This window comes from Cottoperca gobio, chromosome 9 (assembly GCF_900634415.1).
Source record: "Cottoperca gobio chromosome 9, fCotGob3.1, whole genome shotgun sequence".
NCBI classification, from domain to species: domain Eukaryota; kingdom Metazoa; phylum Chordata; class Actinopteri; order Perciformes; family Bovichtidae; genus Cottoperca; species Cottoperca gobio.
In genome coordinates this window covers 18,273,395-18,287,358 of record NC_041363.1, presented here as the reverse complement: position 1 = coordinate 18,287,358, position 13,964 = coordinate 18,273,395, and the positions used below count along the sequence as shown (strand labels likewise).

Below are 13,964 nucleotides of genomic sequence, written 5' to 3'. Positions count from 1 at the left end.
TTTGTTAGTAGGATTGAGGTTCCATATCGCCATCTGCTGTTTATATAAATATTACACTTTTATCAGTTGTATACAGTAAATGTTGTAATAATCTAATATATTTCATCTGCATCCCAGGGCGTAATGTTCAGTTTTCAAAAAGCTAATGAGTGGACCTTCTTGAGATGAACAATGAAATGTTGTGATTATGAACTGCTCAAAAATAATGTAAACACAACATTGTACCTTATAATACAATATTCATCCATATTGATAGCCATACAAATATGGTTTCTCACATTAGAAAATAAATTACAACTTCATTGGTCAATTCAAACGTGATCTTTTATTGCATTTAAATTGCAATGTGTATATGATTCCTATTAAGCAACAAATCCAGATGCCAAGCAAGAGAAGATGGATCATTATTCAGATCTATACTGCCATCATGTGGATTTTACAAGCATTACTCCCCCACAATCAGTGAATAATTTGAGTGTGTGCGTGTGTGTGCGTGCGCGTGTGTGTGCGCGCGCGTGTGTGTGTGTGTGTGTGTGTGTGTGTGTGTGCGTGTGTGAGGAGCTTTCTATATTAAAGGCACATATTCTTTGACAACACCACTGTTGAACTCCACATAAAAAGTCTAGATAATTACAATAAACATTTTTCAAATATTACCTTCATACCTTCGAGATTATTTTCAAAATGGGAACTAAAGTTGTTTTCAAGTAGGAATCAGAGTTAAAAGCCTAAAAGCTTAAAAAAACATCCTTTCTGACCCACATGCTTTATTCGAGCTAGAGTACATTTGGCAGAGTATTGGCTGAAGAGTATTCAAACCAAGAGCTTTTGGGTCATTTAGTTTTAAGAGGCCTTTCTCCTCCAACGCTTCTACCTATTTTGTCGGCATGCATAGAAATGTCCATGACCTCCACTCAAATGGCTGCTCCTGTTTTCTTAGGAAATATACAATCCTCCACTCTCTGTGCGAACTTAAACCCTCTCACTCATCCAGCTCTCTCTACTTTGCCTTGACCCTTGAACCTTTCTCACTACCGCAGCGGTGGAGTGACAGAATATATGTAGAGGCATGAAAAGCCTCTTTAAAGAAAAAATATATATGAATAAATAACATATTTGGATGACAGGGAGTTGAGTGCAGGAAGGTTGGTGAAATGCACACAGTGGTTGAAAAGGAAAGAAAGAACAACGTATCATTGCCAGCTGCAACAACGACGTTGGCTTTATTTTCATCTTGTAAGTCGGTGTGTGTATGTCCTCATGGCAAAATGTGCTCCTGGTGACACTTGCTTTAGCAGACAGAAAGTCTTGACTGAAAGTCGGGAAATCTTTGAAATCCCTTTTTGAAAATAGATAATGATGCTCGTTTCACAGCTCAAAGAAGTCATTAATGTGTGACACAGCCTTGAATGTAGGATATGAAAGCATCGCGGAGTGCGCCCCCCTCGCGCCCACTAACGGGCATAACCTCGACAATAATTAATCATTAGTCCATTGTTAGCCTCATCTGTTGTTGTGAGAAATGTCCATTTGAATCACTTAAAAGTATAAAGCTCCTTACAAATCTTTCATCTCATTACAGGATCGCCATCAAATTTACTCCACCAGATGAACTGATGTATGTGCTTCCTCCTATGTACCATCATCCAATATCTTTCACAGATATGAAAGGTGATAAGTGGGAGGAGATATTAGTAAGTCAGCCACAACAAAGGACATATTTGTATAAGTTCAAATGTAATACAAGGCCGTGAAAAAGCCTTATACTGCATCTGTGGAATCCCATTAAAATACACTAAACTACATCCTGAACACATAAAAGCACAACATATCCCTGCACCAAAGGAACATGTCAGCTGTTAGTGTATCTGCTGTATTTCTATGTGAAAAAATCCTGTTGGTGCATATTAGCCTTAGGTTTTTATTACCTTATTACTGTCTGATAGTAGTGTTGCTCTGATCCTGGGTTATAAGGTTGTGTCTGGTTCTTGACAAACGTTATTAAATTGCCTGCAGTGTACTACAGGAGAATAAAAAACAGCAATTATTGGTGGTTGGATGTAGGCTTAATAGAAATGCATCTACTTTTATTATTTAAGTTTCAGGGGAGGCTCTCTGAATGGAAGTGAAAACACATTACATTATTTATCAAATGAAAATCACATCAAATATCTTAAACATGTATGATTTGGACGTTCAGAGATACAGCAGTTTTGGAGAAAGGTACAGTTTTTTCATTTTCAGAAACTAATAAATACCTTAGGACAGACTTTTTTTCATCTATTTGGTGCAGCAATACTATGTTATCTTGGCTCAATTATTGAGTGTCTATAGGATGAAATGATATACTAATAATCCCATAGGCATCCAAGAATTGAGAAAAACTAAGCAAGTAAACATGTGGGGGGCGGGGGGGTGGGACCGGGACAGTGTCAGAACCCCTGTTCTGAGGGAATAAAAGAGTAAATACACACAGCAGCATACCCACCGCTGTCTCCTTGGATTTTGTGTTTTCCATCAAAAGAATGACCAATGATTAGAAGTTCAGAGGATGTTGTATGATCAAAGCACAGTAGCTGCTGCAAAGGAAGGGCGTTGTTTGCTAACCTCCCCATTGCTGATATAAGTTGAGCTTGAGGTTTTGTTAAAAAAAAGTAGATATATTCTGAGAAACCACGACTAGTGCTGTGCCAGAAGAAAGAGCACTGTTATAAAGCGGTTTAATCTGTCCTTATAGAGGGCAAGAATCTCTGCTGATGCAGTGATTGGACCAGGATTTCTTTCGATTGACTTCGATTGAATGGTGATGGCTCAATGTGGCTGGCTTCCGATTAATCTTTTTTTGTACTGGGAAGTTGATTTAGATCAACAACCAAAAAATCCACTGATTTACAGATGCCTCTTTCTCAAAGTAAGTCCATGGGGAAAAGTATGGCATTACATAACGGACCCGGAAATTGTAATTCCACGGTTTGGCCACTATGAAAATTGACTTCAAAGCCCGGCGCTCTGTCTGAGGGCTTGTTGGCTCCGGCTGTTGCCATCTTGGCGGGGCCGTCTCCTCCCTTTAACTCCGGTTCTAATGCAGTTTTTTACACTTCCGCGTTCGCTTCACTTTTTATCTTGGTTTACTGCTAATTCTCAAATGTTAGTCTGCATACTAAACTACTAAAAGATATTAGCAATTAGCTCAAAGCACCGCTGTGCGAGAGTACTGGCCTCACAGAGCCGCTCCATGGCTGTTTTGTTCAATGCTTTTGTTGTCTACTGAGCTGTGTTCTAAAGGAGAGCTTCACATACTTTGTTCTGAACTGCAGTAAATATTCACTCTGTTGCATCTATGATCCTCTTCAGAACACTGAAGTGTGCCGTCAGTACTCTAAAGTGAATTCATTAAGAGCGATTCTCACAGTGCTCTGAAGTTAGTAGAGTATTGTAGCTAATGGTGCTGTAAAGTGGCACTTTGCAAACATTGTGCCAGCAGACTGTGAGGTCACTAACATGGTCATGAAGGTTTTTGGAGGGACAACAAATGAGACAGTGGTGGTCACAAAGCATCATTTTAACATCCAAGTGTGCAGTCCCGTACATTTTTATCTTTGCAGCATTTTTATCTTTGCAGCTTTCTGAGCCAAATCTAGCAGCAATGGGATGCAACACATTCTGAAGCTATGTTGCTATTGTGTGGCCTGTTTGTTTAATCTAACTTCTGTGTCTGTCAGGAAAGTGGACAATTTGCAAGTGCTCTTGATATAAAATGTTGAAGTAGGGTTGGCTCATTCCCACATTGCATTCCCACCTTTCCTCCTTCCTTCCCACTTTTGGTTATTTGAAGTGGCGGTTGGAGAGCTGTAACAGGAGTATCATTCACTGTAATGGTGGAGCGTCCTCCTCCACAGCCCTCACTTAGATCACTTAATCCACTTTAACAGTCCAGCGCTGTGCTATGCGTGAGCACAGCACGTTCACAATAGGAGGTTAGACAGAGACTTGCGATGACCTGTCAGCTTGCACTAAAATGCCACACTAAAACACTTGAAACCCTTGTTTCCCAGCTCGCTTAATGTGGATGTGGATGGCTGCCACACGGCTACAAGTCAAAATCTAGAGCTTTTATTGGCAAAAAAGTTTATCATACTATACTCTGAAGAGGACAAAGACGATTAATTGTGATAATTATTGTGATATTACTATTGTTCTGTATTGAATCACTTTCTTTAACACAGGTTTGTGATAGTTTGCAGTTAATGTAGACAAAGTGATAACAGACGGAAAAATTCTTTAGAAATTGTAAAGTCATTGGAATGAACTCAAAGACATTAACAGACACAATGTGGATAAACTATATTCAAGCATCTGCTTTCTGCTCAAGCATACAAAGGATTCAGAGGCAGGTATAGAAGTTCAAAAGAAGGTTAGGCAGCTGTAGAGAAGGTGTTAGTAGATTTAGAGCTAAGTCCACAGCGAAAAAGAAAACAAATTAAAAGACAAACTAAAAGCTGTTGTTCTGGTTGTTTTGCCACGAGACAGTGCTGTAAGTTTCTTTCAAGGGCAGAGAGCTGTAACCTTTAATGCATAATTGAATGTCTTCTGCAGCTGACAGCGGGCTGCAGCCAGTGTAATTGTGTGGTAGTTATATTAGATTGTGAAGGAAACCGTTAGAATATTAATGCCCTGGGCATGCACAGAAAAGAGGCAGGTTGTTAATGAGTCCATTAACGGGTTGCCATACACAAATGTGTGAATTGAGGAATGAAATGTGGCGACCCGTGGACAAGTCAAATGTTGTGTCATGAACATTTAATACCTTTTTCCAGGAGGGAAGGAATCTGCTGTCAGCGACTCTACGTTAACCTCTGTCATAAGTCCATCACACCCGCAATCCATTTTTCATTTCTGCTTTATAGCCAATGATCAAATACCATGGATAGACTTTAAAGAAACACAAAATCATTCTTTGACACACACTGTAACACCACAGAGGAAAAACAAGCTGCCTGTCCCACAGAAATGCAGATATACTCAGTGGTGGGAGGTTACTAAGTACATTAAACTACCCTGCATGCCCCACCTTTACAACCTGCAACATTAAAGTGATGTTTACACATGAATGCGTCGATACAATAATTATAATCCATTATTACACATTTTTGTTGAATACTTGATTATGATTGGTCAATTACGGCATTCTATGGTCTGTCTGTTCTTGATCGCAGACCCGCTTGCTGTACATTTTCTTTACATACCATAATATATATGATTATGTATTCTACATGAGTACTTTTACTTTTGATGCTAATATAATTTTGAATGACTTGTGAGTATTTATACCCTGTATTCCTACTCTTAATTAAGTACAATAGCTGAGTACTTCTGCCACCACTGGACACACTTTCCTTCAACATCTGGACAATGAATTGTACGAACGTCTCCCCATTCTTCTCAGAAAGTCTCACACAAAATGCTTCACACAGTAATTTAATAAAATCAACCACAGACTTGAAAAAAGAAAGCAAAGGCATTTTGTATTAAAGAGGAAAGAAAAAAACTCAACAACTTATTACATGTTTACAGTCTATAACACCTTCATGAGTTCAGTCAAGCTAAATGCTCGACACATCATTAGTGTACGTAACATTGTTTCTGTATCAGGTCATGTTAGCCAGCTAACTTGTAGCAATCAGATGAGATGACGACCATTGAGGTTAACATAAGTATAACCAAAGTGTATTTTATATTTTTCCATAATTAATGAGGACATAGGTTGGACAGTAGCCATTTAAGGTACTGATGTAATGACCTACTTGAGGTGAGCAGTCGTTGACAGTAAGGTGAACAAATTGTCTTTTTAATTTGAAAGCGTAGCTGACTGCAGAAAACACAGAAATGTTTCAGATTTAGAAAGAAAGCACAAAATAAGGCAAACACTGTGAAAAACAAACCAATATCATGACCGGTCCTTCAGAATGTCACTGTGTGTGTGTCTGTCAAAGAAATTACAAAAATATCCGTAATAACAGTGTAATATCTTACATAGGGTCACTCCTGTATCAAACACAAAGGACTTGTTCTGTGGCTTTGCTGCAAAATGTCCCTTTGCATTCACACCAGTGCAGTTTAATCAGTAGTTTCTTTAACTCAGATAGAGATCAGCCACAAAACAAATTATATTGTAAACATTTTAAAAAGAAATGGCAATCTTAAATAGGCTTCTATTTGAACAGAAGAAGGGCGTGCTCAGCATCTTAGAGAAGAGTCAATACTGACCCTTTTTCCAATTGTAATATCTCTATCTAGCTATCAACACCTTACAGTAAAATACTCAGACAGGTAGTTAGGTGTCAGGAAGATTAATGTGTGAGCACTGCACTCTTTATCAGTTTGAAAATCAAACCAGAGATAAACCATTAAACACATTCAAATGTTTGTCCATTTGATATTTTATGAGGCAGTCAGTACAGACAGAGGGTGCTCTTGTGAAAGGAAGAACCATATCGAGCCAGAGAAGTAGGTTTAAGGCCGTATCCCATTAATGAGAATAACATGAGAATAACTAATAGCGTCCTTCTTACTTTGATCCTTATATTATTTTAACCCCGTAAAAAGCCTTCTTGATTTACAGGTTGAGCATGTATTGTTGTACTGAAAGGGTCAAGAACTGGAAGATAAAGCTATGATATGCAACTCCTGGGATTGAAAATAACAATGCAAATGATATTTTATACATTAATCTCAAAATAACCTTTCGCTGATGCACAATGATGGATCCCACATGGGTTATACCAGGACGGTAAAATGACCATGTTTAAAAGTGATAGTTATATTTAGTTATAACGTTTAAAATGGTTGTAGATCAGGGGAGGTTGGTGTTAGGATATTTGGTCACAGTTTGTAGCAGACACGTACATCTCTGCCAATAACTGATGTGCTGTGTTTTGATGTATGTGTCTTCCCGTAGGTGTCATTTGAGCATGGGGTTGTAGCGACGCAGCAGAAATACAATGGCAACAAGAACAAAGCTTAAAAAGTGGAATTAAAAAATACAGTGAACATTATAGTAGCTCCAAAAACTTCTGGTTAATGGCATCATGCTTAAAACAATCAGACTGAAACAGCAGTAGCCATGAGTAATGTATTCACGTGCATGGCATAGCAGGCGACACAAAGAGGAGTTTGGTCCTGATTACTTCAAAGTGGACAACAGACAATAATACAAGTCGTACTGGATAGTCTGGGTTACCGTTTAGCTTAATTAACTCATGACTGATCTTTTTAAAATAAAATCCATCCTTAAATGTTGCACTTACAAACTGTCATTTAAAAAACAAAAACACTCTAACAGCAGAGTCCATCACGTTTCTTCTCTGTGTAGTTGAACACTTAACGAGACAAAATGGAGTCAGAAGCGCAGCGGCATAAAGGCACTGTGTTATTTCTACAAGCCAATAGAAGTGAATCCAAGAGAAATCATGAGCGTATCGCTGACTACAAGTGTCCAAAGGTCCAAACAAAAAGGAATCCAGGCAGGAAAAGCAGGTCGACCTCCAATCACCAATCAAACAGTTTCACTGAAATCTGTCAAGCAGACTCCAGTGAGCATCCAGAGGAGGCTGAACTGAGGGAGCAGAACCAAGTGCAAAGGTCACACAGTAGGGAGGGCACTGAGGGCAATCTTGTTAGTTTGTTTGTTAAACGCCCACAGGCTCAAAACACACACACACACACACACACACACACACACACACACACACACACACACACACACGCACACACACACACACACTGAGCTTCCACCTCACTCGAAATTATGAGAGAAAGTAAATAAAAATATGAATGAACGCAGCAGGTAGAAAATAAATATCAAAGATAATAGACTCAAGCTGCATTTCTGAAGGAATAGTTCGACATTTTGGGAAATGTTATTATTTTTTCAGAGAGTTAAATGAGAAGATCGAACTGTCATGTGTGAACGGGAAATATTAAGCTACAGCCAGCAGCCCGGTTAGCTTAGCTTGGCATAAAATCCAGATCCAAGGGGAAACAGCTTGTTCAAAGTTAAAGAAAATATATTTTTAAATCAGCCTAACGTAAAAAAAAAGAGAGGCAAATTTGGTATGATGTATTAACATGCAGTGACTGAAGGCAAGAAAACATGGAATAGAACCAAAATATAAAAAATGACAATACTGCATTTAGAGCTGACATTAATAAAAAGCTGTGCAGCTCAATCAAAACACAAAACAGTTCAATTGAATGCAAACTTTCACAGGAAGTTGTTACTGAATAAAGCTTTGGATACTTGTTGAGTGTTCGTTGTCTGTATCTAGAGAAATGAACACTACACGCCTGAAAGATGCAATTAAGTGGTGGGGGCAGTATATCATGATGTGGAATAAGGTTGGCAGCGGACTCTGAACAGATTACATGGCATGAAGTTTTGAAGAGAAACTTCTCCCGTGATATTTACATTAACTCAATAGTAATCCTCTCAAGTGTTGCCCCAATTATTTTTAAGCCTTCAGGTACACAAATTACGAAGGCAAGCATGTGTACAACAACGCTCGTGTTGTAGCTACTTGTCCGTGCAAATGTGTTGGTAAAAAAAGAGGCCTAAAAGTGTAAAGGAATGTGATCTGGCCGACGCTGTAACAACAGCATCCTCTCCAGATTCAGTGCACATGGACATTCACTCATCCTCACAACAACAAAAAGCCACTCAGTAAGACAAAAAAAGAAAATCTTTGTGCTTGGTGCTGCTTGTTCGCTTTGATCCACGGCCAGCTAAAAGGTCAAAGAGGTCACTGTCCAAGAAACACTCAGTCTGTTTGGTTAGTTCCATTCAAATCCATTTTATACACATTGTACATAGGTGGTGGAGAAACGGCAGAGTGCCTGGCCCTTCTAGTAGTTGACCTCGTAGACAGTCGCTTTCTTATCGCCTGAGCCCGTCACAATGTACTTATCGTCTATGGAGATGTCGCAGCTCAGCACTGAGGACGACTCCTTTGACTGTAAAGGGAATAAAAGATGAGTGAAAAGTGCGCTTGAGACTGAAAAAGGGGATGAAAGCCAAATGTGTGACAAATAGATGTTAAGCAGAAGATTTATTTCTCAGTCCAGTCCACAGGTATATGTAAAGAGTAAAGTGCAGTGGCAGCTCCCACCTTTTTTTTTTATTAAGACCCGCGATGACGGCTTCTCTTTCAGACATTTGTGTCCTTGACATACAGCGACTTTTACTTTTTAAGATTCTGATTTCGCTGTATTCAGCACATCCACTTGTGTGTTAAAGCTGAAAGAACATTCAATGTCATGCTTAAAGATATTTCACTTCTTTATTTTCTAAATCTTTTTTAATTGAAATGTTCAGCAGAAATCCCCAGGATTGGGCAAATATATTATTATATAATGCAGCAATGTAGAATCATATAAAGATAACAGCAATGACAATAATAACAGTAATGAAGTAAGGCAGCCTCGCCCCGCGCCCTTTATCAGATACTTCCCATTACAGGGCAGGTCATTTAGCAGACGCTCTTATCCAGACCCATGTCGTGGGTAGAGTTAGAAAGTCATGCCATGTTGTTTGGGTGTTATGAAAGTATGTCAGTATCTTGTAGATATTTCTAAGAGCTACTGACTGAGAATTGCTCAAAGATATTTCTGTAGACAAATATTATATTTGACGTCTAAGCTGCCTGTGCGTTTATGTTCTTGTGGTACGTTCTTCCACATTACCTGGAATATGCTGGCTCCATACGGGGTTCTCCATGCGTTAAGCAGATTGTCTTTTCCTGTGCTCACAAACCACTTCCCTGCAGAGGAAGACAAACCACATTAGGCCACATCAACGGAAATCATTTTGGCACAAATTTGAAACATGTCTCAATTACCTGAGCGATTCAGATTAGTGGTGATTAAGGGAGCTAAGACTTACAATAAATGGCACTTTAAGTTAACTGAGCCATGCAGGGTTCTTGTATCAGATTTAAAAAACACTTGAAAATGTATTTATCTGTAATAAAAAATGATGCTAATGTCTATCATTGTCCGGTCTGAAGATTCAGCTGCTAATTCAAATGACAGTTAATCAATCGGCACACAAACTGGCTCAAACAAAGCTGGTCTTGATTTGTCGCTTGACTCTGTAGTAACCTCTTTGGACAATAAACAACAATATCTTGTATTTTGTAATTATGGCAAGTTTATCAATTATATCTATTGCAGCGATAACTCTATTTATTTGATAAGCCAGAGCATAGTGAGTAATAATGTGACTCATTTAACTCATTAAGAACGCTCCCAGCTAGGATACATCAATTGCTTAAGGTCGAAATAAAAAAATAAAAGAATGTAAAGTAAGTCTCAATCCCACATTGCAATATGAAGAGCAGATGAAAGTTGTAACTGAGTAAAAGTGTTGCATGCTGTCTTTAAGAAACGTTAAAATGAGAGGAGGGGGCACCAGCATCTCATTTTAACCGCAGGAGGGCGAATTGATCCAGACTTAGTGGGAGAAGTACGATACCAGCATACTATGATGCTCACATACTGACAGTAAGGGCAACATTGTTGTTGTGTCTGTTATACCTAAATAAACTCAAAAAATCTAATAATTTAGGATATTTTGTTAACATTAGTATGATCCTACATTAGATATGTATGTACAATACAGTACTGATATACAAAGTGGTGGCTTCAAAATTAAACAGGTTTGTCATTATCAACATTTTGGGAAATTGTCCTATTGATCAATTTAACCATTAAGTGATGACAATGTAATATTGGTCGACCGATGTGAGTTTTTCAATGACCGATGCTGATAATGAGAGAGCAGGGCGGCCGATGCTGATATATAATGCCCATATATTGTTGTTGTGTTTTTTGCATCCGATAAAATACAACAATTTAATAATAGCAAGAAATGGGACACAAAATTGCTGAATTTAAATGAACAGTCATTTAAACACTGTTATTGTCTGCATTGTGTCTGTTTGCTTAAGTCGATGGCAGTGCATTTGAACAAAAATGTATCAACTAAATAAATGTCCACAGGTCCAAATAACTAAACGAGTAAAATGAAACTTATAGATAAATAATATATAGAGTTGTAGTGCACTTAACAACAGCTTTTATCAGCAGAACGCAGCATGTTGGTTTCGAGGGACAATGAACATTTGTAAACGTACATAAATAAAGTGTAGTGTCCTTCTCTAGTGTTGCCCGAGAGAAATACTATAATACATAAATATTCAGCCTTGTGAGGGCAGGGATAATCTTCACTACTAAAAAGTCATTATTGGTTTGGATTTTTATGTCATCACTCACCATGCAGCAGTATAAACCTGCAACAAATTGTCATTTCCTCTAATGCATAGTATCACTCAACACTTTATGCTAAAGCAACACTTCTCATCAATTCCTACAGAATTTGATCGACAAGCCAATACACGAATATGACAAGACTCGGTACACACATTCATTTCCTTCATTTAAAACCTTTTCAAAAACACTGATAGGAACATGTTTCAAGACAAATTGTCGATTCTTACCACAGTGAGCAAATCTGAGTGAGAGCACGCAGCTTTCATGCAGGTGGAGCTGGTACTTGTCAGGTTTGGTAACATGTAGGACCTCCACATTATTGTTCTCCATCCCCACTGCCAGCCACTCGCCCGTTGGACAGTATCCCAGTGAGAAGATCTGCAACAAAACCCAACGGTTGGTAGTTATATCTCTCATAGTTTACAATATATAACACATATATTAGTCAACTGTTTGTAGAGATTGTGTTTGTCTGCGGGGGTGGCTGCTGATATTAACATATCTAAGGATGCTGGCAAAAATCCACTGTATGCTTTTGCAAACCATCATAAGCATTTCATACTAATCTGTCAAAGCAGATGGCTGTTTCTGCTTCTAAAATCATATTAAGTATGCAACAGTCCTGCCAGCAGCAATTACACATCATGAAGGTGGGTGAATGATTTAGTCAAATCTCATCTCTTTTTCCAGATGAATGAGACACCCGATGGCTCGATAAACAACATTTGTATTTTTGCTGTTGTTAAACTTGCTGAAGCAGTTTTTAGGGAGGTGGAGGGGTTAGAAGAGATATTATTGGATAGTATTAGCACTCTATTGGCCATGTCTCTCCCTGGCTGGCCTGCCCTCTCTGAGCTCTCTTTAATGCCCACTCACCTCCTCCTGTGCACACTGAGACTGTGAAATGGGTATTTTCAGGAGAATTGCAGTAATGGTCTATTATTGCTGCTCTTTTCCTCCTCACCTGAAAAAAACCCCTAAATTCTAACCACCAGTGTTAGAGTTATTTGAGCACAGAAAACTAGAGCTCAGTCTGGCCTTTATGGTGGGTTAAAATGTTCTGAACTGAGCTTGTAAATTACAGCGATAAAGCAAAGCTGACTGACTGACTGACTTGTCCTGAGATTTTCATCAATCTGTGTATTTTACTTGCAACCACCAAATTGTGCAAAAGCAAACCTGTAAGCAACTATTACCCGCAAACTATTTCCACCCTACTGCTACACAAACCCAGTTAAAATAATAAAGAGGTTGTGTTTGTGTGTAAAAAGTGTCTTCTGTACCTGGGAGGTAAAGTCGTGCTGCTGCAGCTGCCGTCCCTCTCTCAGGTCCCAGGAGCGCACGGTGTTATCCAGTCCTCCAGTCCACAGCTTCGTCCCATCATTAGAGATGTCTATACAGCTGGCTCCGTCGGTGTGGCCCTGAAACTGCCTGCATCAAATCACAGGAAACATATGAATACTTGTGTCTCGTCTTGGGAAGAAGAGACACTCTTAAGATGGCAAAAGGAAAGATCTTTACAGTTTCGGTATGTAGGCCTCAGGTTGCAAGATGTGTTCCATAAATCAGCCACATCAGCATCCAATGGGGGGACATGTCAGAAATCTTACAGCGGTTGCCCCATATACTAAGGCTGTGTCCCTACTTCCCTAATTCTTGTTTTAAAAAAATCCTCTGCTATTTCAGGGGTATGTTTCAAGTTAATGGCATCTCTTATAGATGACTGTCTTGCAAAGTATGGTAGACCAATCATTTGTGGACTGTAGATGGAATAGAGTTGGTGGAATGCCATCGGTTGTTGTAGGTACTTTCTGTTTAATTGTATCAGGTCCAACAACTGGTTTTAGGTTTGGTAACACAACCAACATTTAGTTGATCATCCAGCACTAATCAATACCCTCACACATCACCCCCCCAGCTTCATACCTAACCAGAGTCTGGTTGTGAAGATCCCACACGGCTATGTTTCCGTCGGAGCAGCAGGAAAAGCACACCTTGGAGTCGGGGCTGATGGCCAGAGCATAGCACGCAGGTGCTGACGAAGTTAGTTCAGCCTTGATTCGTGGAGTTGGTGTAGCCAAATCCCAGATTGACAAAGTACTCGCCTCGCCCCCAACGATGAGAGTCCTCCCATCCGGAAGTAGCCGACAGGAACGTATGTAGTTATCTCTGTTCTGATGAGACAGAAGTTTTGTAATTTCATTAAAAAAGTATCAATGCATAAACTAGTTGCTGTCAGCAGTAACAGGTAAAACAATAGAAGACATGTGCTGCCTTTTAACCATATATAAAGTTACATTTCATGTATGTAGCGGTCATTGCACTCACAAGGCAGTCCAGCTGGGACACAGGGGTCTTGTTTCCAGGGTGACTGATGTCCCAGACCTTGACGCAGCCCTTGCCGCCGGTGTAGACATGACGTGTCGGGTTACTGATGGTGACAGCACACACCACCTCCCCGTGGCTGAGAGTATTGATCTGTCGTGCGTGGCGCGGGATGCCGGAGCCGATCAGCGCATCCGGGGGAAAAGGCACAGGCTGCATTTGTCCATCAGCACTCACATGAAACGAGTAGGCTCTAGAGGAAAGAAAGGGAGAGAACAGAGGTGGATGTGTGGGTAAAGGTAAATGTGACAAAG

General features: G+C 39.5%; 1 protein-coding gene across 7 annotated transcripts in view; it reads right to left on the bottom strand.

Annotated features, from left to right (window-relative positions):
* Nucleotides 1-5,462: 5,462 nt before the first annotated feature.
* Nucleotides 5,463-13,964, bottom strand: part of LOC115013232 (transducin-like enhancer protein 4) — a 39,328-nt gene continuing 30,826 nt past the window's right edge. For 6 of the 7 annotated variants that reach the window (XM_029439336.1, XM_029439337.1, XM_029439338.1 and 3 more), the window contains 6 exons: nt 13,654-13,903; nt 13,252-13,499; nt 12,609-12,756; nt 11,553-11,703; nt 9,739-9,815; nt 5,463-9,009 (listed from right to left, as the gene is read on the bottom strand). In XM_029439336.1, the coding sequence (XP_029295196.1) occupies nt 8,902-9,009; nt 9,739-9,815; nt 11,553-11,703; nt 12,609-12,756; nt 13,252-13,499; nt 13,654-13,903 (982 nt within the window). In that variant the 3' untranslated portion in view covers nt 5,463-8,901. Of the gene's footprint in view, nt 9,010-9,738; nt 9,816-11,552; nt 11,704-12,608; nt 12,757-13,251; nt 13,500-13,653; nt 13,904-13,964 lie in introns of those variants that run through there. The other variant, XR_003832777.1, reaches the window with a different exon arrangement.